General features: G+C 35.4%; 1 protein-coding gene across 7 annotated transcripts in view; it reads left to right on the forward strand.

The window, feature by feature from the left end:
* Positions 1-27,892, forward strand: part of PCLO (piccolo presynaptic cytomatrix protein) — a 404,883-nt gene that overhangs the window by 24,594 nt on the left and 352,397 nt on the right. For all 7 annotated transcript variants that reach the window (XM_055283384.2, XM_055283385.2, XM_055283386.2 and 4 more), the window contains exon 3: positions 3,443-4,849. In XM_055283384.2, the coding sequence (XP_055139359.1) occupies positions 3,443-4,849 (1,407 nt within the window). The remainder of the gene's footprint in view (positions 1-3,442; positions 4,850-27,892) is intronic.

Consider the following 27,892-nt stretch of genomic DNA (forward strand, 5'->3'; position numbering starts at 1 on the left):
GGCTTTAATTCTGCCATCTATATTGTCCGCTGACTGTTATCTAAAGATAATTGTTTTCTCTTTTTAAAACAATTTGAATTGGGATTTTATATCATAATTTTTTAATCTCTTCTTTTTATTATACTTTAAGTTCTGGGATACATATACAGAACGTGCAGGTGTGTTACATAGGTATACACGTGCCATGGTGGTTTGCTGCACCCACCAACCTGTCATCTACATTAGGTATTTCTCCTAATGCTATCACCCCCTATCTCCGCACTCCCCGAGAGGCCCCAGTGTGTGATGTTCTCCTCCCTGTGTCCATGTGTTCTCATCGTTCAACTCCCACTTATGATATCTACCATAACCTTGAAATTGTCTTATGCATTCACTTGTTTGATTGTTATATAGCCTCCATCAGGACAGGGATATTTGCTGCTGCTTCTTTTTTTTTTCTTTTTGAGGCAGTCTTGCTTTGTCACCCAGGCTGGAGTGCTTCTCAGCTCAATGCAACCTCCACCTCCCAGGTTTAAGCGATTCTCCTGCTTCAGCCTCCCGAATGGCTGGGACTGCAGGCATGCACCACCACACCTGGCTAATTTTTGTATTTTTAATAGAGACAATGTTTCACCATGTTGGCCAGGCTGGTCTTGAACTCCTGACCTCAGGAGATCCGCCCATGTTGGCCTTCCAAAGTGCTGGGATTACAGGCCTGAACCACAGTGCCCAGCCTGATTTTTGCTTCTTTTATTCAGTGGTATTTGCCTTGTAGAAGGTGCTCAATAAATATTTCAATAAAAGAATAAGTATTGTTTATTTTGAAACTACTTTGGTTATGACACTTGTTAAAAAGAATAAAAGCAATTAATGGTAATGAAAATTACTAATCCTGGAAATTTGTAATTTAAACTAGTTAATGTGGGTACAGATCTTGCACGTAATAGGTATTTTATAGAAAAACTTCAGTGACTATACATGTAAGAATTATTCCTTTAATTCTATTTTTCTTCTTTTGTCCGGCTGCATGATTATGAGGTGATCATGTGAGGCTATGGAAGAAAATTAATGAGAAAAACACATAGTAGAACAGCGGAGTTGACATTGATAAAAGGGGATATGAGTGAGTGGGTAGATGCATATTTATAGACATATTTCCTTCCAATGAGGAAAATGGAGTGAAATTTTCTTACATTTTTGCCTGCTTTTTGCCATGGTACTTGCAGAAGTGGCAACTGTTTGATTGTTTTAGGACTTCAAATATTTATATGTATAAAGAGTTATTTATTTTGTGAAATGCTTCAAACATATAGAAAGGTTAAGACAATACAGTGAGTACAGAGGTGTATAATACCCGTATTGAAAACAAATATAATGAGTATCCATGGCTGGGCATGGTGGCTCATGCCTGTGTAATCCCAGCACTTTGGGAGGCCGAGGCGGGCAGATCACGAGGTCAGGAGATCGAGACCATCCTGGCTAACATGGTGAAAACCCGTCTCTACTAAAAAATACCAAAAATCAGCTAGGCGTGGTGGCGGGCACCTGTAGTCCCAGCTACCCGGGAGGCTGAGGCAGGAGAATGGCGTGAACCTGGGAGGTGGAGCTTGCAGTGAGCGGAGACCAAGCCACTGCACTCCAGTCGGGGCGACAGAGCGAGACTCCCATCTCTAAATAAATAAATAAATAAATAAATAAATGAATGAATATCCATGTACCAACCACCCATATTTAACAATATCATAATTTTACTTTGTGATTCAGTTTTTAAAACAGAAGTATAACGTTTCAGTTCAAACTGAAAATCTCATTTAACCTTCTCCAAACATAAGTTTACTTTCCATAAGAGTGCAAAATAAGCCTTGTGATACTGGTACATGAGTTTAAATAATTTCAAAGAAGTTTTAAAATGTTTAGGAATGATTAATTCAATTTTTTTTTCAAAAAGAAATTGTTTGAAAATAGAAAATGTACTGTTTGCCAGCTGAATACTTTGCAATTTTGTACTGTGGGAAGTTTGTCTGGTGCCTGTGCTCCTTATATTTATATATATTTTTTCATTGTGCAGCATTCCGTACAAAGAATTTCAGTGCCAAATTATTTACATTGGTTACGTTGGGTGGAGAATGTTGGATCATGGCATAATTATATATTCTAAATTATTTTGGTAATATTTAAAATAATCTATTATAAGGAAACATTATTTTAGAATAATAAAAAAGGTAAATATTAAACATAGGTACTTTTAAATTATCTTCTAAAATATGGTATCAAACACAACATCTTTTCACAATAGATGCAATGCAAAAAAGCATTTGCATATTGTGTATATATATGTATATCTCATATGTATACAAATCTCTGTCATTCACATGCATACATGTACATATATATATCACCAGTCAAATATGTACGTTACTTATGTTGATTTTTCAAGTATCTTCATAAAATTTCTAAGGAAACCATGTTTTCTCTGTTAAATCATGCTATTTGTGATCATTTGAGGGAGTGCTATTGTTTTTTATTTACTTTGTTAATAGAGAATATCCTATTTCTAACTCAGCATTGTTAACAATTTGTATTTTAAAACATTTGAATGTCACCTGGGAGGGGGGGAGTAATGCTTTGCTAATTTTAAAAATTAGCAATGTGTTCTTAATTTAGCAATCCTACTCTGGGCTGTATATCTTAAAACTGATTATGAGCCATCAATAGAGAAAATAACTCTCATAACTGATTTGTGGTATCTAACATGTTTTATTCCCAGAAACAGAAAACCATGTATAATCTAAGAAAAAACAAGTTTTATGGAAGCTTGTTAAAAAAAAACATAAAACTTGCTTTTTCTTAAATTATACATGGTTTTCTATTTCTGGGAGTAATCAAAATTTAAGTAAATCAAAGGCAAAGAATAACAGAATTACCATTAGAAGAAACACAAAAGTATATTTTGATTTTTACTTTATATATTCCTTAAAATATAGGGTACTTTAGTTCCTGAGGATTATAATTTTTTTTTTTGAGACAGAGTCTCACTCTGTCACCCAGGCTGGAGTGCAATGGCGCGATCTCGGCTCACTGCAACCTCAGCCTCCTGGGTTCAAGCGATTTTTTTGCCTCAGTCTCCTGAGTAGCTGGGATTACAGGTATACACCACCATGCCCAGCAAATTTTTGTATTTTTAGTAGAGATGGGGTTTCACCATGTTGGTCAGGCTCGTCTCAAACTCCTGACCTCGTGATCCGCTCACCTCAGCCTCCCAATGTGCTGGGATTACAGGCATAAGCCACCACGCCTGGCCCATTAATTATATTTTAATATCAATTTATTAAAGTAATTTTCTCTATATTTTCTGCTTTGAATGATGAGAGACGTAGTTTCAAATGGCAGTATGCATGTTTTGAAAACATTTTTGTGTTTTTACAGTATTGTCTTGGTGACCATTGTTTTATATTATTTGTAGGTGAAAGAGTGGCTCTGTTTGAACTGTCAAATGAAAAGAGCTCTAGGCGGGGATCTGGCTCCAGTTCCGTCATCACCCCAGCCCAAACCGAAGACTGCACCTGTTACCACTACATCAGCAGTGAGCAAATCATCCCCACAGCCACAGCAGACTTCCCCAAAGAAGGATGCTGCACCTAAACAGGATCTCTCCAAGGCACCTGAGCCTAAAAAGCCACCGCCACTAGTGAAACAACCAACTCTTCATGGCTCTCCTTCAGCCAAGGCCAAGCAGCCCCCTGAGGCAGATTCTTTGTCCAAGCCAGCCCCTGCCAAAGAACCTTCTGTCCCATCTGAGCAGGACAAGGCCCTTATTGCTGATAATAAACCAAAGCAGCCCAAGATGGTAAAGCCAACCACAGACCTTGTATCTTCATCATCAGCAACAACAAAACCTGATATTCCAAGCTCCAAAGTACAGTTACAAGCTGAAGAGAAAACAACCCCTCCTCTAAAAACAGACTCTGCCAAACCCTCGCAGAGTTTTCCACCAACAGGGGAAAAAGTCACCCCATTTGATTCTAAAGCCATACCTCGACCTGCATCAGATTCAAAAATTATTTCACATCCCGGTCCCAGTTCAGAAAGCAAAGGTCAAAAACAAGTTGACCCCGTACAAAAGAAGGAAGAACCCAAGAAAGCACAAACCAAAATGAGTCCTAAACCAGACGCCAAGCCAATGCCAAAAGGGTCACCAACACCCCCTGGCCCACGACCTACCGCTGGCCAAACTGTCCCCACACCTCAACAGTCCCCAAAGCCTCAAGAGCAGTCAAGACGTTTCAGTCTGAATCTGGGAAGTATTACTGATGCCCCCAAATCACAGCCTACAACTCCTCAAGAGACCGTGACTGGGAAACTCTTTGGGTTTGGAGCATCAATCTTCAGCCAGGCATCAAATTTAATTTCCACTGCAGGCCAACCTGGACCTCATTCACAAAGTGGACCAGGGGCCCCAATGAAACAAGCCCCTTCCCCTTCACAGCCACCTACTTCGCAAGGGCCTCCCAAATCCACAGGTCAAGCACCACCAGCACCTGCAAAAATTATACCTGTGAAAAAGGAAACAAAAGCCCCAGCAGCTGAAAAATTAGAGCCCAAAGCTGAACAAGCTCCAACAGTAAAAAGAACAGAAACAGAAAAAAAGCCACCACCTATTAAGGATAGCAAATCTTTAACAGCTGAGCCTCAAAAGGCTGTCCTTCCCACAAAACTGGAGAAATCTCCCAAACCAGAATCAACCTGTCCTCTCTGCAAAACTGAACTCAACATAGGTTCTAAGGATCCTCCTAACTTCAATACTTGCACTGAATGCAAGAATCAAGTGTGTAATCTCTGTGGATTTAACCCTACACCACATTTGACTGAGGTAAGTTATATATATATATATATATATATATATATTACATATGGAGGTGAGTCTCTGGGTTTATTTTGAAATGTTTGGGTGGCCAAATATCTGAGCAAAAAATACATTTGTAGTGAAGAAAATAAACTGATAATCTTAGAAGTTTCAATTACTTATTACCAGCTTACCTTCTTACTAAGAGTTCATGTTATTTGTACTTTCCTGGGTTAATGTTCCACAAGTAAGAAGATGAAATAAGCTAAGTTAGATGAACATCTTAATTATTAAATTAATATAACAATGAGCCAATCATTCATGAAATAAAGAAAAAAAATAATAGCTTTTGAGGACTATTTGGTTTTCACAGATAAACTCCAGATAAAAGGTTTTAATATTTTATTCCCATCTCTAATCCTTCCAGTCTCTGTAATACATTAATAAAAGAAGTTTGGTCGAATATGCGTAAACACCATAAAATCTACTATGTTAAGAACAGTTAAAAACTGTTAAGAACTTTTGTGTAAGTTACAAATTTTGCCTAGTAGAAAATAGTGGTTCAAATATATTATATCTAGGCTTTTTATAATTCTGTTTGAAATATTATTTGACACCCATATGATATGGCACTTTACTAGGAGCTGTGGAAAGAAAGAAAGATATATGGATTTCTATAACTAACATGAAGGATTTTTTTAATGGGATGATAAGAATACTTTTTCTGCAATGTAAATGACTAAAAAGCAGATGACGAATTTCTAATATAGTTATAAAAGAATGAATCTATTAACGTTAATAGCATGTTAGGGCTATTAGAATATTTAAATCATGGGAGACTAGGGGGTTAAACAATTACTGCTGTCTTAAATAAGTAACAACAATGTTTTAATAAACAGTCTGGGAATTAATCTGAATAATTGTTCCAAGCTTTCATACAAACCAAAAATACTTAAGAATAATTTCATTCCAAAGTCCTTGATTTTGTTATTCATTATGATGAAAAAATTGAATAGATTTTAGCATTTATATAAAATAAGCTTTAGAGTTTGTTTTTGGTGGTGTTCTTGAGTTAAATATTTTTTTAAAAAACCATAGAAAAATTTCATTTTACTTTAAAAAGACATTGGTTTGCTTTGATCTAATTAACACTATATGAAAATGTTGTTGCTACAAGTTTAAACAGATTTTTTTTTTCCTCTTTAGCTGTGATGAATAATTTTAACTAAGACTTATCTTAAAGGGACATAAATTTTGGTTTCTCTTAGCACTTCATGCGTGGTAACAACTGTCATTATTAGTTACAGTGTTTTGATTCAATGTAAAAGCAAAACCATAAACAAACCTTAAAAATACACTTTTAGAAGAGCAGTTTTTGGTTGTCAATTCATGAGAGAAAATTTTTCCCCAATACAATTGTATTTATTTTATATATTAAACAAAATTGTACCTTGTAATGAAGATCTTTATAGTATCAACACAATGAAGTTATGAAGCAAACTGCATTTCTAAAAACAAAACTATACTTTTTGCATTTAAAGTATATTTTTACACACTTAAAAATGGGTGTGTAGTGTGAGTTGAGCACTGTAACTTAAAATTTTACATATATGTGTATGGATATGCATACATACATATGTATGTGTGTATCTGAATTATAGTAATTATTAGAATTCTGTCAATATTTGGAAGTCTAATGAGAGTTCCTTGGGTAGAAAGACAATACACCTTTCAGGGAAATCTTTGATTTTCTGTGTGCTGGCAAATTATATTTTGAAAGTGGTAATTTGGACAGGAGATTTCTTGAATGAAGCAGAGAATTACAAAGGACATGTGTGGAATTTCACTACTTTGAATAGTTTGAAAATCTAAATTGTCTCAAGTATTTAGACCGGTTAGATGAGGTCATACTTCAAATGTGAGTGATCGCATTAGATAATCAGTCATTGTTCAAATTATTTTGCTCTGTGGCAGTTTCTTTGATTTTGGAAGATTAGGTTTCAGAAGGGAAGAAGATCTAACAAAAGCAACTAGTATTCCTGGCTCACCTTGACTATGCTAAGGTACATGAAGTTTTCAGTTAGTATAAGATCTTGGTGACCTCTGGTTTCTAGGTAAAGTTCACTTGGCATCAGGGGAATGAATAAAGGTTAGCTGAGTTATTACATGTTCAGGTAGTCTCTATCATTACTCCATAGGACTTTGGAAAAATGGCAAAAGGAGTTAGTTGAAAAGAATGGCATGTGTTTGCGTGTGTGTGTGTATATGCATATATATACACCTTTGTACACATACGTATATATAAACATATATACATATACCCTTATGTATAGATGTATATGTATCCAGCAAACTGTAAATACTATTAACAGGTGTAATTCATGGTACAATGTCAGTGTTCCTACTAATAAATCTTTCTTCATTTCTCCCAGTTAGGAGTTAGGAAAGCATCTCCTCTTAGATCTTTGTTGTGTGTCTATGTTTTCCTTATTCTGCTTGTAATATGTTTCTTGTGACCTAATATTTTCTGCTTGGCTGGTTAGTACTGTACTTCCATGCCAGTCTCAGAGAGGACATTCTGAAAATACTCAGATTTTATGCCTGAAGTCTAAATAAATGGTATTCTCTCAAGAAAAGATTCGGTAATTTCATTTATTTTCTTATAAAGTATGTCCAACTCTCTAATACAAGCTTCTGCTTCTCCTGTACTGGTTGCTGTGAGACAGGACATTTTTCCTGCTGGTGCCACCCAACCCCCTCTCCCTTTGGCTATTCTGTTTCTCTGGTTAGGAGAAGAGCTCATCATATTTTGTCATTGGTTGGGAAGCTGTAGATGGTTTCCCTCTTTCTCCCTCATTAATCAAACACACCTGTCGCTAAGGTTGTTTCCTGTCTCATACACAACACCTCCCACTGTACCTGAGGAGTGCCACAGGCCCTGGGGTGCAGCCAGACCTCAACCTAAACCTTACTGTTTAACTGCTTGATGCCCAGTTTGTATAAATGGCACTATAATCCCTTAACCTCTGACAGCAAGAGACAATTCTTTTAGGCTTTAATTTCTGCCAAGTCAGAAAATACCTTGCATTGGAAAGAGTTTTAAAAATGGCAGTTGAGCTTTCTTAAAAAGCTAGTCTTACAGAATTTGGAAGCATGCTGAGAAAAACAGCTTAAGTTGGCAATCAGTTTACCTAGTGAATTTTTTGTCATTCTGGTCATCAAATTCAAAATGAGCCAGAATTACTCATAGTGGATATTTATTTTATTGTTGTTAGCACTCTTTTCTAAGCTAACTTTTTACTATGAAAATAATATTTAGAAGTAAATATGTTTCCTCATGTTTCAAGAAGTCCTGGAGTCATAATTTTGCTTCCTTAGCAAGATGATTGTGCATGGCCTAAATAATGTAGGAATTGCTAGGAGATATTTGTCACCATGAAACAAATGAGTCTTTTAAGATAAGACCCAGTGATGTAACTGAGATTTTTTGAGATCTTTACTCTGCCTGGGTGGCTTCCACATTTCCCATTAAATACTCAAAAATGGCCTAGTGAAGATATCCTGCATTTCTTAGTTTGCAAACACATACCTTCCTTTTACTTTAATGGCCATTACTTAATATATTAAAAAGCATATATATTCAGTACTCAGAAGCATTTACATACACACACACAAAAGAAATTAAAGGCTAAAAGAATTATCAATAAGAAGAAATAAATAAGGATAAAAGAATTCTACCATTAATTAGTTTCAAAAGAATTACATAATGGAGACTGGTCAGCACAGTGGCTCATGCCTGTAATGCCAGCACTTTGGGAGGCCGAAGTGGGCAGATCACTTGAGGTCAGGAGTTTGAGACCAGCCTGGCCAACATGGTAAAATCTTGTCTTTACTAGAAATATGAGAAAGCCGGCATGGTGGTTTGTGCCTGTAGTCCTAGCTACTCAGGAAGCTGAGGAAGGAGAATTGCTTAAACCTAGGAGACGGAGGTTGCAATGAACTAAGTTTGCCCCACTGCACTCCAGCCTGGACAACACAGAGAGACTTTGTCTCAAATAATAATAGTAATAACAACAACAACAAAAATAACATAATGGAGATCTACATTAATTAAAAATTTCTGGCACCCATGGCAAAGAATACACCTGATAGCAATTTTAAAGTCAGTATAAAAAAGTTTATAAGCTGGCCAGTTAAAAAAAATTAGGAAATTAATTTGTCATTAATTTTTAAGATAAATTTGATGTACTTTTTATTGAGCAATATTTAGTTAAAATATTCAATGAGTAATTCAAAATAAAGCTGTATTTTTGTTTAAATAAATTTAAACCAAAAGTAATTTTCTTCTTAGTTCCCGTTTTTCTATGCATTTTTACATAGTTAATGTTCTACTCTGTATAGTAGTTCTGTATCTCAGTAAACATATAACATTTCTCCATATAATTAAACACCCAAAGTAACATTTTAAATAATTATTACCTAATTCTATGGATGTATGTTTTTATTATACACATTTTTCTTACATTCAGGATTTAGGCTGTTGTCATTTTTAATGAATTTTCTGGACAAAAATGTTAGTATTTTTAACTATTTCCCAAGGAAAACTTGTACTAGGGTTGCTACATCAAGGGATGAGGACCTTGGAATAACAAATTCTCTTTGGAAATGTGATAGCAGTCAACATTGCCACCACTAGTATATGTGATTTCTTTCTCACTATAGCCTTCCAAACTTGAATAATATCTAAAATAATATCTAATTTGGAAGTCTAAAAGTGCTGTAATATTGTTATTTTGCCTTATATTTTTGATTACCATGTGTTTTTATTTTAGATATTAAACATAAATAGATGATTTTAATTATGATCCAGAAAAAAACACTGTGCGATGTTTGAAAGGTAAATTGATATTAATAACTGCTTAATAAATTGTAATAGGGCAGCTATTTTGACTTGGCCTATGTGAGGCCATTGTACTAAGCACTTTTCTCACCACAGCCCTGTGGGATAGGTTTTGTTGTATTTTAGAGATTAGGAGAATGAGTATCTGAGAGGTGTAGCTATCAAGCCACAAGGTATAGTTCAGAGGTTAAGCCAGTGGTCTCTTTACTATATTGTTTAGAAAACCTAAGGCACTAGGTAATAATGCCACTTGTTCAGTGCTCTCTTAAAGTTGCATCAGTTGGTAATTGCTAGGATTTTAATACCAACAAACTTGTAAATATATACATAACATTCAGGTAACATTTGGGGCCCTTGGAATAATGATGGCTGTGTTACATGGTTGAATTTAGAAGAATGGAGCAGATTCAGAGGTTCAGAGAAGCATAGAGGCTGGAATCATTGTGCAAGTGTTTTTTCCAGCTAAGTCTACCAGCTGGCCACCATTCCTAGCTGAAAGTATATGGTTCAATGTTCAAATGATTTATCTGCCTTTCCAGTGAGTATGAGTGTATAAAACATAGTTGTTCCAGTTGCAAGAAATACTGTTATATTATTTCCAATGCATGCAAAGACTTTACTCTGTGAAAATGGTAAGTGTCTCAGTGTTTCATTAGTCGTGGTGGTCAAGTCTTTGCTTCTGTCTTTTTGTGTAGTCTTTTTTTTGTTAGATTCCCAGAAATGGAATTATTGGGCCATAGATTATGCACATTCTAACTTTGTTTTCCACAGTGGTTGTATTAATATTCTAACGAAGTTTGCGTGTATGCTACTATTTTTCTGGAGATGATCTGAAATAATAGTCACTGGTCACATGTGCTGATGTGGCTAACTCAAATTAGGATGCCCTTGAAGTGTAAAATACAAATTTGATTTCAAAAACTTAGTATGAAAAAAGTTAAATATCTCAAAAATAATTTTTGTTGATTATATATAAAAATGATATTTTAGAATATTGGGTTAGTATTGTTCTTATATTATGACTTGTTCATTTTTTCTGGTTACAAGCTCCCACCTTATCTTTTGCACAAGCCATTTCGTTTTACGTCCCCAGTCTTGGGCTTTATCCCTGTCTCGATGGTTTGATTGTTGTCTTTTTTGGATAGTTAATTGATATTTCTAAAATGTATAAAAGATGTAAGGCTTCCTTTGGCTCCTTCTGAATTCATTCAAGTGCAATTAATATTGGGTAAGGCTTTTGTTCCTTAAATATTGTTACTATTGCCTTTTTATCTTTTAACTTTGACGTTGCATATGCATGCAGTGTAGCGTATTTGTGTGGTTATTTTTATATGGTCTACAGAGAAGATAGATCTCAAGGCTCTCATTGAGAGATACCCTGCTGATGCCTGGTGTGACGTAAGGATCAAAGTACTTAGGTCCTGCTAATCATTAGTAAGCAATATCCACATTACCTACTAGAATACTGTGGCTCTATCAAACTTTGGGTCAGAACATCCTATATTTTCTACTGACCTCTCTGTTCCAAATGATTCCTCTGTTCTTTTCAGCACACTTGGGTCTGTTTATACTATCTCTGTGGCTTTAGGGGAAATGTTCAGCTGTTGAAGTAATTGCTACCAGGAGACTCAGAATGCAGAATATTAGAAATTGAATATATCACCATGTCCAGTATTTTCTTCCTTTCATGTTTTGATGGTCATTCATTTTACTTTTAAAATTCTATTTAATAATTTTAGTGCCAAAAGTAGTATTCTTTCTTATTACAATCCACAGAGTAATGAAATGTCTGAAGGAAAATGAATGGGTTCCTCTTCCCTCTGCACCCCTGCAAGTGATATCTTATCTATTTAAACATACCTTCTAATGCTTTTTGCTTGTTTTTATAATGGTTATATACACATAGTGACATATGGAAGGATTTGACATTTTTAGAAACTTTATTGGGATAGTTATGTTTTTGAAAATTATTTATTTTGAAACAAATATGTGAACTTACACATATTTTCACTGATTTTTTTTTCACTAAGCATTATACCTTAGTCATTCTCAAGTGAACACTCACCAACTTACCTCATTATATTTATAAGGTATCATATTTATAAGGTAAATAGATGTACAATATCTCACAGTACTCACACATTCACCTCTTGAAAACTAACAAATTGGGAGTGTTTCTAGCTCTTGCTACTTTATAAACAAAGCTGTAGTAAAATGTTTGTACATATAATTTACATTGTATTTTTAAGTATTATATAAATTCATTGAAATGGATGTATAAGGTTAAGGCAAATGGGTTTTAAAATTTTATGGAAACTTCCATATTACTTTGTTAAATATTGATAATAATTATAGTCCTACCAACAGTGTATAAGTATCTCTTTTTTCCTACATTAACTAGTATATAATATTTATCAATGTCCTGCCAACAATGTATAAGTATCTCTTTTTTCCTACATTAACTAGTATATAATATTTATCAATTTCATGAGCCAGAAATTATATTGCATTGTTGCATAAATTTAACTGTCCCTGCCTATTTTGAGGGTAAATGTCATATAAGTTTTTATCAACATCACGAGTTTATTAACCAGTTATATTTCTCCTCTTAAAAATTTCCTTTTTATACCTGTTGGTGATTTTGGGGGACAGAGTGTCTGTATATTATGTTTTAGATAATTTAATTCTTTATCAATTTATCTATCTGGAAATGATTTTCCCTTATCTGTCACTCATTTTTAAATATCTTCATGAGATTCATTCTTATATGAATTTTTTTATTTTTATGCAATCAAGTATTTTAATTTTTCTTTATGATTACTTATTTTTACATTTTTAATTTTATGAGTACATAGTATGTGTATGTATGTATGGAGTACATGTGATATTTTGATATAGGCATGCAATATATAATAATCACATCAGGATAACTGGGTTGTCTGTCAGCTCAAGCATTTCTCATTTATTTGTGTTAGGAACATTCCAATATCACTCTTTTAGTTATTTTTAAATATATAATAAATTATTGTTGACTGTAGTCACCCTGTTTTGCTATCAGATACTAAATCTTATTCATTCTATCTGTATTTTTGTACTCATTAACTATCCCCACTGCCCTCCTCCACCCACTACCCTTCCCAGCCTGTGGTAACCATCATTCTACTGTCTATCGCCATGAGTTCAATTGTTTTAATTTTTATTTCCCACATATGAGTGAGAATATATGAAATTTGTCTTTCTGTGACTGGCCTATTTTGCTTAATGTCTTCCAGTTCTATCCATATTGTTGCAAGTGACAGAATTTCATTCTTTTTTATAGATGGATAATATTCCATGGTATATATGTACCACATTTTCTTTATCCATTCATCTGTTGATGGACCCTTACATTGATTCCAAATCTTAGCTATTGTGAATAGTGCTGCAGTAAACATGGGAGTGCATATATCTCTTTTATATACATATTCCCTTTATTTTGGATGTATACCTAGCAGTGGTATTGCTGGATCATATAGTAGTTCTACATTTAGCTTTTTAAGGAACTTCCATACTATTCTCCATAGTGTCTGTACTAACTTAACATTCCCATCAACAATGTATGAGGGCTCCCCTTTCTCCAGATCCTCACCTACATTTATTTTTGCCTGTCTTTTGGATAAAAGCCATTCTAAGTGGAGTGAGAGAATGTATTGTAGTTTTGACTTGATTTTTCTGATAATTAATGATGTTGAGCAGTTTTTCATATGCCTGTCAGACATTTGTGTGTTTTCTTTCCCTTTTTTTTTTTTTTTTTTTTTGAGAGGGAGTCTCGCTCTTTCGCCCAGGCCGGAGTGCAGTGGCGCTATCTCAGCTCACTGCAAGCTCGGAGTGCAGTGGCGCTATCTCAGCTCACTGCAAGCTTGGAGTGCAGTGGCGCTATCTCGGCTCACTGCAAGCTCCGCCTCGTCGGTTCACGCCTTTCTCCTGCCTCAGCCTTCCGAGTAGCTGGGACTACAGGCGCCTGCCACCGCACCTGGCTAATATTTTTGTATTTTTAGTAGAGACGGGGTTTCACCATGTTAGCCAGGATAGTCTCGATCTCCTGACCTCGTGATCCGCCCGCCTCCCAAAGTACTGAGATTACAGTCGTGAGCCACTGCACCCAGCCCATTTGTATGTTCTCTTTGGAGAAATGCTTATTCAGACCTTTTGCCCTTTTTTTTTGAGACAGAGTTTCTCTCGTATTTTTAGTAGAGACAGGGTTTCACCATGTTAGCAAGACTGATCTCAAACTCCTGACCTCAGGTGATCCACTGTCCTCGGACTCCAAAAGTGCTGGGATTACAGGCGTGAGCCACCACGCCTGACCCTTTTGCCTATTTCTTAACAGATTTTTAGATTTTTTTCTATGGAGTTGTTTGAGCTCCTTGTATATTCTGGAAATTAATCGCTTGTCAGATAGATAGTTTGCAAAATTTTCTCCCATTATATGGGTTGTCTCTTCACTTTGTTCTGTCCTTTGCTGTGAAGAAGTTTTTTAGCTTGATATGATCCCATTTTTCAATTTTTGCTTTTGTTGCCTGTGCTTTTGAGGTATTGCTCAAGAAATCTTTGCCCAGACCAATGTTCTGGAGAGTTTCCCTAATGCTTCTTCTGGTAGATTCATAGTTTCAGATCTTAGATTTAATTCTTTAATCAATTTTATTTTATTTTTGTATATGGTGAGAAACAGGGATCTAGTTTCCTTCTACTGCATTTTGATATGCAATTTTCCCAGGACCATTTATTGAAGAGAATACACTTTCCCCAATGTATGTTTCTTGGCATCTTTGTTGAAAATGAGTTCACTGTAGATGTATGAACTTATTTCTGAGTCCTTTATTCTGTTCCCTTGGTCCACGGGTCTGCTTTTATGCCAGTGCCATGCTGTTTTGGTTACTACAGCACTGTAGTATAATTTAAAGTCAGGTAGTGTGATTCTTCCAGTTTTATTCCTTTTGCTAAGGATGGCTTTGGCTATTCTTGGTCTTTTGTGGTTCTATATAAATTTTTTTTTATTTCTGTGAAGAAAGTTACTAGTATTTTGATAGAGATTGCATTGTATCTGTAGATTGCTTTGGGTAGTATGGGCATTTTAACAATATTAATTCTTCTAATCCATAAACATGAACTATCTTTCCTTTTTGTGTCCTTTCCAATTTCTTGCATCAATATTTTATAGTTTTTATTGTAGAGAACTTTCACTTCCTTGGTTAAGTTTATGTCTAAGTATTTAATTTGTAGCAATTGTAAAAAAAGTTACTTTCTTATTTTGTGAGGTTGTTCACTGTTGGCATATAGAAATGCTACTGATTTTTGTATTTTGATTTTGTATTCTACAAATTTACTGACATTGTTTATCAATTCTAATTGTTTTTCTGGTGGAATCTTTAAGTTTTTCAAAATATAAGATCATGTTATTTAAAGACATGGATAATTAGACTTCTTTTCTTCCAATGTGTATGCCCTTTATTTCTTTCTCTTGTCTAATTGCTATCGCTAGGACTTCCAGTACTACGTTGAATAGCAGTGGTGAAAGTGGGCATCCTAGGCCAGGCGCAGTGGCTCACGACTGTAATCCCAGCACTTTGGGAGGCCCAGGTGGGTGGATCACCAGAGGTCAGGAGTTCGAGACCAACCTAGCCAACATGGTGAAACACTGTCTCTACTAAAAATACAAAAATTAGCTGTGCGTGGTGGTGGACACCTATAATCCCACCTACTTGGGAGGCTGAGGCTGGAGAATCACTTGAACCTGGGAGTCAGAGGTTGCAGTGAACCAAGATTGCACCACTGCACTCCCGCCTGGGTAATAGAGCAAAACACCATAAAAAAAAAAAAAAAGAAAGAAAAAAGAAAGAAAGAAAGAAGGAAAGAGTGCATCCTTGTCTTATTATAAATATTAGAGGAAAGGGTTTTTAATATTTTTTTTCATTCAGTACATCAGCTGTGGGTCTGTTTTATATGGCTTTTATTGTGTTGTGGTATGTTCCTTCTATCCCCATTTTTTTGATGGTTTTCATCATGAGGTATCTGGAATTTTATCAAATGCTTTTTTCAGTATCAGTTAAAAGGATCATAGGGTTTTGTCTTTCTTTCTGTTGATATGATGTATCACATTAATTGACTAGTGTATGTTGAACCATCCTTGCATTCTTGGGATAAATCTCATTTGGTCATGATGGATGATTTTTTTAATGTGTTGTTGGAATTTGGTTTACTAGTATTTTGTTGGGGATTTTTGCATAAATGTTTATCAGAGATATTAGGCTGTAGTTTTTTTTTGTTGTGTCTGTGGTTTTGGTGTCAGGGCTATAGCCTCTCGCTTAATTGAATCCTTTATCATTATATTATTACCTTCTTTGACTCTTTTCATACTTTTCTCCTTGAAATCTATAACATTTGTCTAAGTATAGCAATCCATGCTTTTTTTGTTTTCATTTGCATGAAATATCTTTTCCATCCATTTATTTTCAGTCTATGTATGTCTTTATAAGTGAAGTGAGTTTCTTATAGGCAGAATTTTGTTGGGTCTTGCTTTTTAATCCATTCAGCCACTCTGTCTTTGATTGGAAAGTTCAGTCCATTTACATTCAGTGTTATAATTTATAAATAAGGATTTACTACTGTTATTTTAAAATTTGTTTTCTAATTGTTTTGTGGTTTTCTCTTCTTTCTTTTCTGTCTTCTTAGGTATAAAAGTGATTTTTTCTGGTGGTATGTTCTAATTTCTTGCTTTTATTTTTTGTGTATCTGTTATTGGTTTTTGATTTGAGGTCACCATGACACTTACAAATAACCTTCTATTACCAATTATTTTAAATTTTTGACAACTCTGGTTGCATTAGCAACAACAAACAAGCAAATGGAAAACTAATAAAAACTGCGCCTCAACTTCTTCCACTCCCTCCCCAGTTTTTAACTTATTGTTTCTATTTATATCTTTTTATACTGTGTATCTTTACAAAAGTTTTTTTTGTATTTTTAGTAGCGATAGGTTTCATCTTGTTAGCCAGGGTGGTCTCAATCTCCTGACTTCATGATCTGCCCACCTCTGCCTCCCAAAGTACTGGGATACAAAAGTTTTTATAGTTATTTTTGTTGTTTATTTTTCTACTCAAGTTATAAGTAGTTTACACACCACAATTACAGTGTTAGAATATTCTGTATACATTTTTGTTATCATTGTTACTAGCAAGTTTTGTGCCTTCAGACAATTTCTTATTGCTTGTTAACATTCTTTTCTTTCAGACTGATGAACTCCTTTTAGGATTTCTTGTAAGACATGTCTGGTATGGATGAAATCCCTCAGCTTTTGCTTGTCTGGGAATCTTCATTTCTCCTTCATGTTTGAAGGTCATTTTTGCTGGATATAATATTCTACAATAAAAGTTTTTTCAGTGCTTTAAATATGTCATGCTACTCTCTCCTGGCCTTTAAGGTTTCCACTAAAAACCAGATGTATTGGAGCTCTTGTTCATGTTATTTTCTTCTTTTTTCTTGCTGTTTTTTTGTATCTTTTGTATATCTTTTAATTTTAGAAATTTGATGTTTAAATATCTTGAGGTAGTCTTATTTGGGTTAAATCTGCTGGTGCTCTGTGACCTGCTTGTGCTTGAATATTGGTAACTTTCTCTAGGTTTGGACTATTCTCTATTATTTCCTTGAATAAACTTTTTTTTTTTTTTTTTCTGAGGCAGAGTCTCACTCCAACACCCAAGCTGGAGTGCAGTGACATGATCTTGGCTCACTGCAACCTCTGCCTCCCAGGTTCAAGCAATTCTTTCGCCTCAGCCTCCTGAGTAGCTGGAATTACAGGTGCGTGCCACCACACCTGGCTACTTTTTGTATTTTTAGTAGAGATTAGGATTTGCCATGTTGGCCAGGCTGGTTTCAAACTCCTGACTTAAAGATATCTGCCACCTTGGCCTCCCAAAGCGCTGGGATTACAGGCATGAACCACCATGCCTGGCCTCCTTGAATAAACTTTCTACTCTGATCATCTCTTATCCCCACTTTAAAGTCAAAAACTCTTAGATTTTCCCTGTTGAGACTATTTTCTAGATCTTGTAGGCATGCTTTATTAGAATTATTTTTCGTCTCTTGTAACTGTATTTTCATATAGCCTGTCCTCATGCTCACTAAATCTTTCTTCTGCTTGGTCAGTTCTGCTGTTGAAACTGATGCATTTTTCAGTTTAATTGAATTTTTCAGTTACACAATTTCTGTTTGATTTTTAAATTACTTCAATATTTGCTATTTTTTTTTTTCTGATAGGATTCTGGATATCTTCTCTGTGTTATCTTGAATTTTGTTAAGCTTCCTCAAAACAGCTATTTTGAATTCTCCGTCTGAAAGGTTGCATATCTCTGTTGCTCCAGGATTAGTCACTATTGCCATATTTAGTTCATTTAGTGAGGTCATTTTTTTCCTGGATTTTTTTTTTTTTTTTTTTTTTTTTGAGATGGAGTCTTGCTCTGTCGCCCAGGCTGGAGTGCAGTGGCGCAATCTCGGCTCACTGCAAGCTCCGCCTCCCGGGTTCACGTTATTCTTCTGCCTCAGCCTCTCCGAGTAGCTGGGACTACAGGTGCCCGCCACCACACCCGGCTAATTTTTTGTATTTTTAGTAGAGACGGGGTTTCACCGTGGTCTTGATCTCCTGACCTCGTGATCCGCCCGCCTCGGCCTCCCAAAGTGCTGGGATTACAAGCGTGAGCCACCACTCCCGGCCCTCCTGGATGTTTTTTATGTTTTTGGATGTTCATTGATGTCTGGGCATTGAGGAATTCAGTATTTATTCTAATATTTGCAGTCTGGGCTTATTTTTACCCTTCCTTCTTGAGAATGCTTTCCAGGTATTCAAAAAGGAAATGAGTTGGGTTTTGATTGAAGTCTTTGGTCACTGCATTTTTATCTGCACTAGAGATCACCCTAAGCCCAGCAATACTGTGACTCTTGGAGACTGTGAGAGGTACTGTCTTGGTGGACTTCAGTAATATCCAGGAGAATTCCCTACAATACCAGTCAGAGTCTCTTGTTCTCTTCCCTCACTTTCACCCCAAACAAAAGAAGCCTCTCTCTCTGTGCTGGGCTGCATGGAGTTGAGGGAGGGTTGACACAAGCACTCCCATAACCACCACAGCTAGGATTGCACTGGGTCACATCTGAAACCAGCACAGCACTAGATTTCACCCCAGGGCTATGGCTACTATTGCCTGGCTACCACTGATGTTTATTCAAGGCTTAGGAGCTTCTTATTTGGCAAGTAGTGAATCCTGCCAGTAGGCAGCATGTTCCCTTTTGACCCAGAATGGGTCCAGAAATGCCATCCAGGAGTTAGGACCTGGGATCAGGGGCTTCAGGGCTCTGCTTAGTGCTTTATTTTACTGTGGCTAGGCTGGTACTCAAGTTGCAAGATAAAATTTTTTTTATATTTCCCTCTCCTTTTTGCAAGGGTAAAGAGTCACTCCCTGAGCTATACTGCATAGAGTTGGGGAAGAGGTGATATAAACATTCCCATGTTTCCCTCAGATGGTGTCTCATTGGCTAGAATGCACCCTAGCTCCTCTATTCTGAGCCTACCACACCACCAGTCCTTGTAGTACTTGAGCCCAGCTTCAATCTCTGTGGCTTAGACTGCCTTTCAAGTTTATTCAGGACCCTAGAGCACTTTAGTCCACTGGTAGTGGGGTTAGTAAGAACTCAAGTTCCTACTGCTGGAGTGGAGGATTCCCCTCTGGCTGGGGCTGCTTGAAATGCCTCCTTCTTGTATGCCAGCCAAATTCTGCCCTCTGTTGTGTTCTGCTGTGACAAAGAAGCACTGAGTTCCAATGCAAGGTCCTATAATCATTTGCTCTCCCTCCCTCTTCCAAGGGTAGAAATTCTCTCTCTCTATGCTCACTGCTAGGGGATGGGGTGTGTGTGGGGGGGGTGTTGTCAGCAATTCAAGACTGTCCTTTGTACCCCCTTCTGTGCCTCTTTCCTTAATATTATATTAAAATCAGGTACTATTATTGCTCACTTGATTTTTGGCTCTTATGAAGGTGCTTTCTTGTATGTATAGTAGTTCTATTTGGTGTTCCTGAATGGAGATGATCGCTGGAGGGTTCTTTTTGGCCATCTTGCTCTGGCTTCCTGTGATTACCTGTTTGATAAATAAGGTATTTTTCACATTTATGTTATAAAAATAAACTTCCACATTTTCCCCTAAGCATCTGTAGTTTTATTTTTTCAAATTAAAACTCTATAAATCTTGTGTTATAGTGCAAGCTGAAAGGTCTAATTTTATGTATTCAAAATGCATAGCTGCTTGTCACCAAATTGTTTACCAAGTAATTTATCCTTTGTACTCTGATTTGTAGTGCCACCTTTATCATGTAATAAATGTCTATTAAAACACAGTTTACGTTCCTAGATTCTTTAGTTTGTACTGTTATATGTTGTTCAGTGTCAGAACCTTACTATTTTTATTAGACTAGTTCTAATATTAGACATGAAATATCCATGTAAACCTTGACAATAACAGCCTAGTAATAGGTTATTATCTGTCCTGGGATTTGACTTTACCCAACTTCACTAATAAGTTAACCTGTTATTATTTCAGAGAATCCAACAGTAGACATGAGACTCCTGGGTCAAAGAAAAAGATCTTTATTATTCTCAGCACATCAGGCAGCCTGAGCATCAGCATATTTGCAGCTGTTTGCCTTTGTCCCTGACTCCCATGGGGGTGATGCAATATGGGCTTAGAGTTATGCTGTACATATAGTGAGTTTGAGTCACAGGTGAAGAACACTGAGCTTGTAGAATCCACCTCTTTTATAGCAGCAGTTAGCGAGCTTGATTTTGTTCCAGAGGGAGATAGTATGTCAGCTCTTGAGGCTGCCTGTTGCCAACACATGCTTGAGAAATGGCCAGGATAAAAAGTGGCCAAGACCTTGCATTGTTGACATAAACAGCAAGATGTGTGGGAGAATATTATATTATGAACTGTTTCTTTAAACAATGCTAAATATATAAACCTAGTATAGAAAACAGATAAAAATTGAAAGTGCACCCACTGAGGCAAATTTCAGCCAGTTAACTAAGGCCTGGAAGCTGCCCGTTTGGCAACCACTCGTACTCTTGGGCCTGCCTCTAATGCTACCCCAAGAGACTCTTCTGAAGAAGGACTACTTCTCAGGCCTTCTACATTACAGATGAAGAAAATTAGGCTCAGGAAAATGAATGATATGCCTAAGGTTTGGGCTAGTAATGATTGCTACAGTACTAAATAAAAATACCCTTTTCACTAAGTTTGTTTTCAGTAACTCCTTTTAAAAATTTCATCTTTAACGTAATGTCCTCTGAATTTATCCATGTTGTCACAAGTAACAGCATTCCAAAATGTTTTCTTTTTATAGCTGAAAAGTATTCCATTGTCTATACATACCATATTTTCTTTATTCATTCATCCATTGATAGGTACAAGTTGATTCCATATATTGGATATTGTGAATAATGCTACAATAAACATGGACATGTAAAATACCACATTACCTCCCTCATGTGTAATTTTAGAAAGTTGATATCACAGAAGTGGAGAGTAGGATGGTGGTTACCAGGCCTGACATGTTTGGCGTGGGAGTTGAGGAGATGTTAGTTAAGGATACAAAATTTCAGTTAGAAGGAATGAGCTCGTCTTTTATTCTATAACATGGTGATATAGTTAATAATATGTTATATTATTGAAAAATGCTAAAAGAGTGGATGTATAAAAGTGTTCTCACCACAAAAATGATAACTGTGAGGTAAAACATATGTTAATTACCTAGATGTAGTCATTTCACAATTTATGCATACTTCAAAACATCACGTTGTGCAGGGTGAATACATACAACTTGTTAGTTTTTAAAAATTCAGTAAAAAAATTTAAAAAGAAAAAAGTTGTTTCCTTTACTGAAACTTACTGAACAAAAGAAACAATAGGAAAACTTGTGAAACAAATAACTCAATCTTATATTCGAATAAGAACATCTCTAGCAGAAAACACATGTTCTGTAATTTAATATATACTAACATTTTCTTGCTGCATTATGTGTGGGTTACATAAGCCCACATGTTATTAAAATGTTAGTATGATTTTTAAATAAATTGATTTGCATTTCTCCTAGTCAGCCAGATTTGTGAACATGACTCAGATTACTCCTTGAATTATAGAAATCTGCCTAATCAGATGGCAAAACAATATTCCTGATCTAAATATGACAGTCTGCACTACTGATGATGGAATTTACATGGTAGTTTCATGCTACTTAATGTAGATCTATCTTACTATTGGAGAAAAAATGGTCATACTAGACATCCGTTTAATTGAAATAATATGTTTTTCTTTAATGTTAATGTGGGAAAATGATATACATATATGTATATGTGTGCATATGTGTGTGCGTGTGCATGTGAGTATGTATATGTGTGCTTGTGTGTGTTAATTATAAGATCTAAAGCAAAAATTTCTCTGGGAGGAGTTTGGGACTGAAAACACCCCAAGGTTTAATTTGGGGGGATGATATGACGGTGCTGTGTATTAATCTATAGAACTGTGAATCACATCTGCCTTGTCAACTTTGAAAAGTAAGGAGTACTGGCAAGGGGAAATATAAGAAGCAGGAGTAGTATTTGAAAATGGCTTATACATGGAATTAACCACAAGGATAAAAATAACCTCCAGTCTTTATGTGTGAAATGCTAAAGTTGGACTTAAATATATTTTGCTTCTCTGTTGTATTTTTTTAAATGATGAGAAAACATGTTTATGGAGTTAGGTATGAAAAGGCATCATTTTGAAATATCAATTTGGAAAGCTACAGAAAGAAGAGCTGTTCATTTAAAGCATTTCCATTTTTGCCTTTAAAATACTATAATAAGGTTTTAACAGCTTATAAAAGTCATAGGTCAATGAAGATTGTGGCATTTATCTTTTAAATCCTAAAATTAGACATATTATTTAGATTACCTTTTAGCCATGGCAGAATAACTATTATACATTTTCACCCAGTTTTAGTTTACCTCACTATTTTATAACATTGAAAGTGGAATGATTTTTTTCAACATATTGCCGTTACTCTCATTATCTCAAAGTACTTCACAAGCAATTTTCTTTTGTATCTGCTAAAAATAGAATTACTCTACCTGAACCATACTTCCAAAGGGAAGCCAGTTAGAACACGTGGTAACAATATACCTTTTCATTGAGTAAACTCTCTGCAAGGATGCCCATTAATATTTTTTTTTCTATTTACATAGCATTCATGAAACTCTGTGGACGTCTGACATCCATTAACATGTCCTAAATTTATTGTCTCATTCTTGTTTAATTCATCAACATACTGCAATAACATGAGTAACTATTAGAAGGATAACCACTCTCCACTTTAAATAATCACATTTATGCAGAAGTAATTATGTAGGTATTATCTAAGTACTATACAAAACCCTTAATAATAGACTTGAAAGACTCAAATAAATAGAAGTGAATAGTGTCAGCTGAGCCATATGAAACAAAAGATTGAATATGTTTCGTGACTTTTATAAAACAAATCATCCTTATAACCTTGCTCACTTATCAGGATACTAAGCAACTTACAGTCAATTTTCTCATGGCATTGTATGCCATTTAAAGACATACACAAACTAATGGGCCCAGTGCAATCTGATAATACATCTGGATGAATAGTAAAAACTATTTTTACTTTTATAATCTAGGATAGTTTTTTCCCCAACATTTTATTTTATTAAAATATTGTCACATAAGATGCTACACTAAAAACATGTTTCTTGGTCAAAAAACTTTGCAAAAGTTTCTTTAAAATTCATCACCTGATAGAGGTCTGATGATTTGTACAGTCTCCCTATTTATCATGTTCTATTGAATCTTTAATCATTTCTAATGTAGGACTATACTCAGATCCAGGAGCAAAGTATATACTTTTAATTCTTCATCCTCTGCACGTTCACCAAATGCTCTTCACTACCCCCACATCTTTATCTTTCATTCATTGAGATTTATCTCAAATATCACTTTCTCTTGACCCCACATCATGTTCCCTAATACTCCAGTCACCCCTCTTCTATAGCATCGCAATTCCCTGTTTATTTGTACAATCTCTGCAGAATATGAATCCCCAGGGCACAGGGAATTAATCTCCTCAGGACTATCAAAATGCCTGCACATGGTAGGTAATCAATACATGTTTATTCAGTGAAGGAAAAACAGCATTTAGGTAAATGTCATGTAGAGTGATATGCAGGCTTTCTCTTAATAGAGTTATAATTGTAGTTAAGACTACAATGGAGACTTACTTGTTTGTTCCTATATTGGCTGTCAGGATTTTTTAAGCTCTCATAAAAAGTCTTAAGTACAAATATGTATCCCCTTGTATATTTCTTTTAAGATATAGAAGGATTAGAAAGAAAATGAGTTTTTTTATATATGAAACATTAAGAAATTTATATTTGTAAATTATTTTACTAAATATGATTTTAATGAGGTCTACTCTGACCACCTTATTTAATACTATGACCTGCTTTCCATAATGTAACGTTTTCTTACCCTGCTCCTTTTTTCTTTTGTTTGTAGCACTTAATATCTTTTAACATAATTGTTCATTCAGTAATTTATTGCGTTTTTACAAAATTACCTTTCTACCTCACTAGAATGCAAGTTCTATGAGTGCCAGGCATTATTCCAGGTGCTTAGCATACAGTAGATGCTGACAAAATCTTTGTAGCATGAGTGAATTAATCCTATATGTTATTATAGATATAGTAGCTGAATAAAATAAACTGGAATGTTGGTCAACTTCATATCTGGTTAGCTGTACATATTTTAACCAGCTTCCTACCTTGCTTTTTCCTGTTATGCCCATTTCAAATGGTAAAGAGAAGCCGCACCATACCACATATATTGAAAAATTTTCTCCAAATAAATTCTCATTATAAAATCAGATCTGTAAGGTAGAATACATCTACAGCTAAGGCTGGGGGATAAATGGATGAAACTAAGCTTCAAGGAAAAAAGAAAACAGGCATGGTGATTCCTGCAGAGGGAGCATAGCAAGAGTTGTCCAGATGGTAACTATGGTGCCAGATCATTAGGGCTTCAAAATCATTCAATAGCTTCCTAGCCATCTTGCTAGAACAAATTGTTTAACCTCTTATGGCTTTCTTCATCTGTAAAATGACATGATGATAAGAGGACCTTCTGTGTGGGGCTGCTGTAATGATTAGGAAGTAAATACATGTACAACTTTCAGAACAGTACATGGCTCTTGCTAAAGCTCAATAAATGCTAGCTTTGATAGCTACTGCTGCCAGATTTAGAAGGTGTGTGGTATCAAGATATACTTATTACTAAAGAGACAAGATAAAAATTATCATTTTTTGACTGAACTTTCACTTCTAAGAGTTAAGCTGCTTAATGAAATGAATTTTGATGTTAGAGGGCAAATGGAGGTCTTTACTCCAGGCTTGAAAGATTATTTCAGATTATTTTCTATAGTTTGGTAAAAAGTAATGGTCCTTGGCTAAAATGAAAACACATGCATTGCTGTGTTCTTTCATTTGTGATGTCAACACTGCTTCTAATTTTTACTTATTTAATGAGCTTTTTCTCTCATGGCATATTAATATGAATGCTTTCTTTATATATGAAAGGAAGGAAAATATCTCTAAGATTTTGAAAAGAGCTTTCTGGAGAGAAGTTTTATCATAAATTGGCTTAAAATGAGTATACTTTGGAAAGCCTTGGAAAACTGCTGAGAAGAGATTACCAGCAAGAATATACTGACATGAGAAATATTCTCTGAAATTTATGGCTAAATGGCTTCATTTGTCAGTTGTGGTCTGAGATTTCTTTTCTTTCTTGACATTTACATGAGTTATTCATTCTTTTGTATGTCTAAAAAAATTGGATTAAGAAAAAGCTTTATCATTATCATTACTATTTTACTAAATGATACCCAGTAGCTAGATTGTTATAATAGTTTATTCCTGTTCTTAAAAAAATACAATCAGGCCAGGCGCAGTGGCTCATGCCTGTAATCCCAACACTTTGGGAGACTGAGGTGGGTGGATCATGAGGTCAGGAGTTTGAGACCAGCCTGACCAACATGGAGAAACCCTATCTCTACTAAAAATACAAAAATTAGCCAGGTGTGGTGGCGGGCACTTGTAATCTCAGCTACTCAGGAGTCTGAGGCAGGAGAATTGCTTGAACCCGGGAGGCAGAGGTTGCAGGTGCCAAGATCGTGCCACTGCACTCTAGCCTGGGTAATAAGAGGGAGACTCTGTCTCAAAAACAAAAAAACAACAGACATTTCCTAATTAAAACACTCTGTCACTCTCAGTGAAATTGTAAATATACTTTTTGACAGATAGATGTCATTTAACTTACACAAAAATAAGCTTTTTAAAACATACAAACATACCATTTGTATGTTTAAAAATGATGTGATTTGCTGTACCTTAAAAAGTTAACATTTAAACTTAATCTAAACATAGAATCCCCTTAAAAGCAGACATTAAGTTACAAGGTAAATTTTTTCTGCAACAACGTTAATTTTATATTGCTATGTAACAAGTTGCCACAAATTTAGCACTTTATAACAATAGCTCATAGTTTTATAGATCAGAAGTTCAGCATGGTAAGGCAGAGCTTTCTAATCAAGACTGCACTCAAGGTCTAGGTTCCTATCCGGAGTTACTCAGGTTGTTGGCAGAATTAGTTACTGTGGTTGTAGGAATGAGGTCTAGTTTCTTTGTGGACTGTCAGCTGGGAACCACTTAGTTCTTGGAGGCTGCTGACATTCCTTTTCTTGTGGTTCCCCACCTTCAAAGCCAGTCATGAAAATTTCTGTCACATAAGATCCTTTTCACACTAAAACCCTCACTGGAGAAAGGGCTCCGGTCCTTTGAAGAGCTCACCTGATTAGATTTAGCCTAATTGGATGGTGTCTTTTTTGATTTACTGGAAAGTCAACCAATTAGTAACCTAATTGTGGAGTGATATCCCATAATATTTACAGTTTCCACCCACACTCACCTGGAGGGAATTAAACAAGGTGTGTATTCCAGAAGGCAGAAATTCTGGGGGTAGAAAGATACATCTTAGAATTCTGCCTACTACGGTAACTGAGTGATTGAATTTAATAAAATTTTGTGAAGGAGGGAATGTCTATTTAATTGATTTTGTCACAGGACATGCATACATAAGTATATAGTGATAATTCATTGACATATGGATGTAAATCAGAATAAATTCATCTCAAATCACATGGAAGGGAGGAGAGTGAGTTAAAGCAGTATCAAAAGTTCTCTTTTTGACATAATCTCTCCTTTAAGGTCTTCCACACTAAAATATTAATGCATCATTTTCTTTATTTGCGATAGTAATAAGAAGTCCATATAAATTTACAATTCAGTGCTTGATCTTATTTTGTAATTTTATCATTGCTTTGCTAAATGAACCAGACTATATAGGAAATTAGCTCATATAATTTTCTCTAGTGGAGGAGATGGGTTTGACAGGGTTTAGCAACTGACTGCATGTGTGGACGTGGACAGATAAATATAACTCTAAACTTTTTACCCTGATATTGAAGCAGCAATTGTAAAATCAAGTAAAGTTGGAGTAATATTCATGTATAATGGAATTTTGGTGTTCATAGGGAAGTTAGATTACTCAAGTCTAATTCTCAGAAGATATTTCAGGGACAGCCATTTATTTTGGATGTTATCAGAATAGAAATGATGTCAAAGTTATGAAATTGGATTGTGATAACAAGGAAAAGGGCATAGAAAGGAACATATGACCCGAGAGTTAGGAAAGGACACATTTTGTCAGGAAAGAAGAACAAGGCAAAACATGGCATACTGAGCGATTAGACAAAAAGGGAAAACTAGGAGAGGCATTTTGAAGACAAGAAAAGAGACATATTTAAGGAAAACAAGTGATTGTCAACTATATGGTGATAAAATTGACATATTAATAGCTGTATTATAAATTGTTACAAATCTTTTTATTAAAAAAAGGCATAAAAAGAGCATCTGTGTTCTTGGATCTTGTTAATATCATCCTTGAGAATTTAAATATACAAATTATTCTGTAGATGAAA

Source organism: Symphalangus syndactylus, chromosome 6 (assembly GCF_028878055.3).
Source record: "Symphalangus syndactylus isolate Jambi chromosome 6, NHGRI_mSymSyn1-v2.1_pri, whole genome shotgun sequence".
In the NCBI taxonomy this organism is placed as follows: Eukaryota; Metazoa; Chordata; class Mammalia; order Primates; family Hylobatidae; genus Symphalangus; species Symphalangus syndactylus.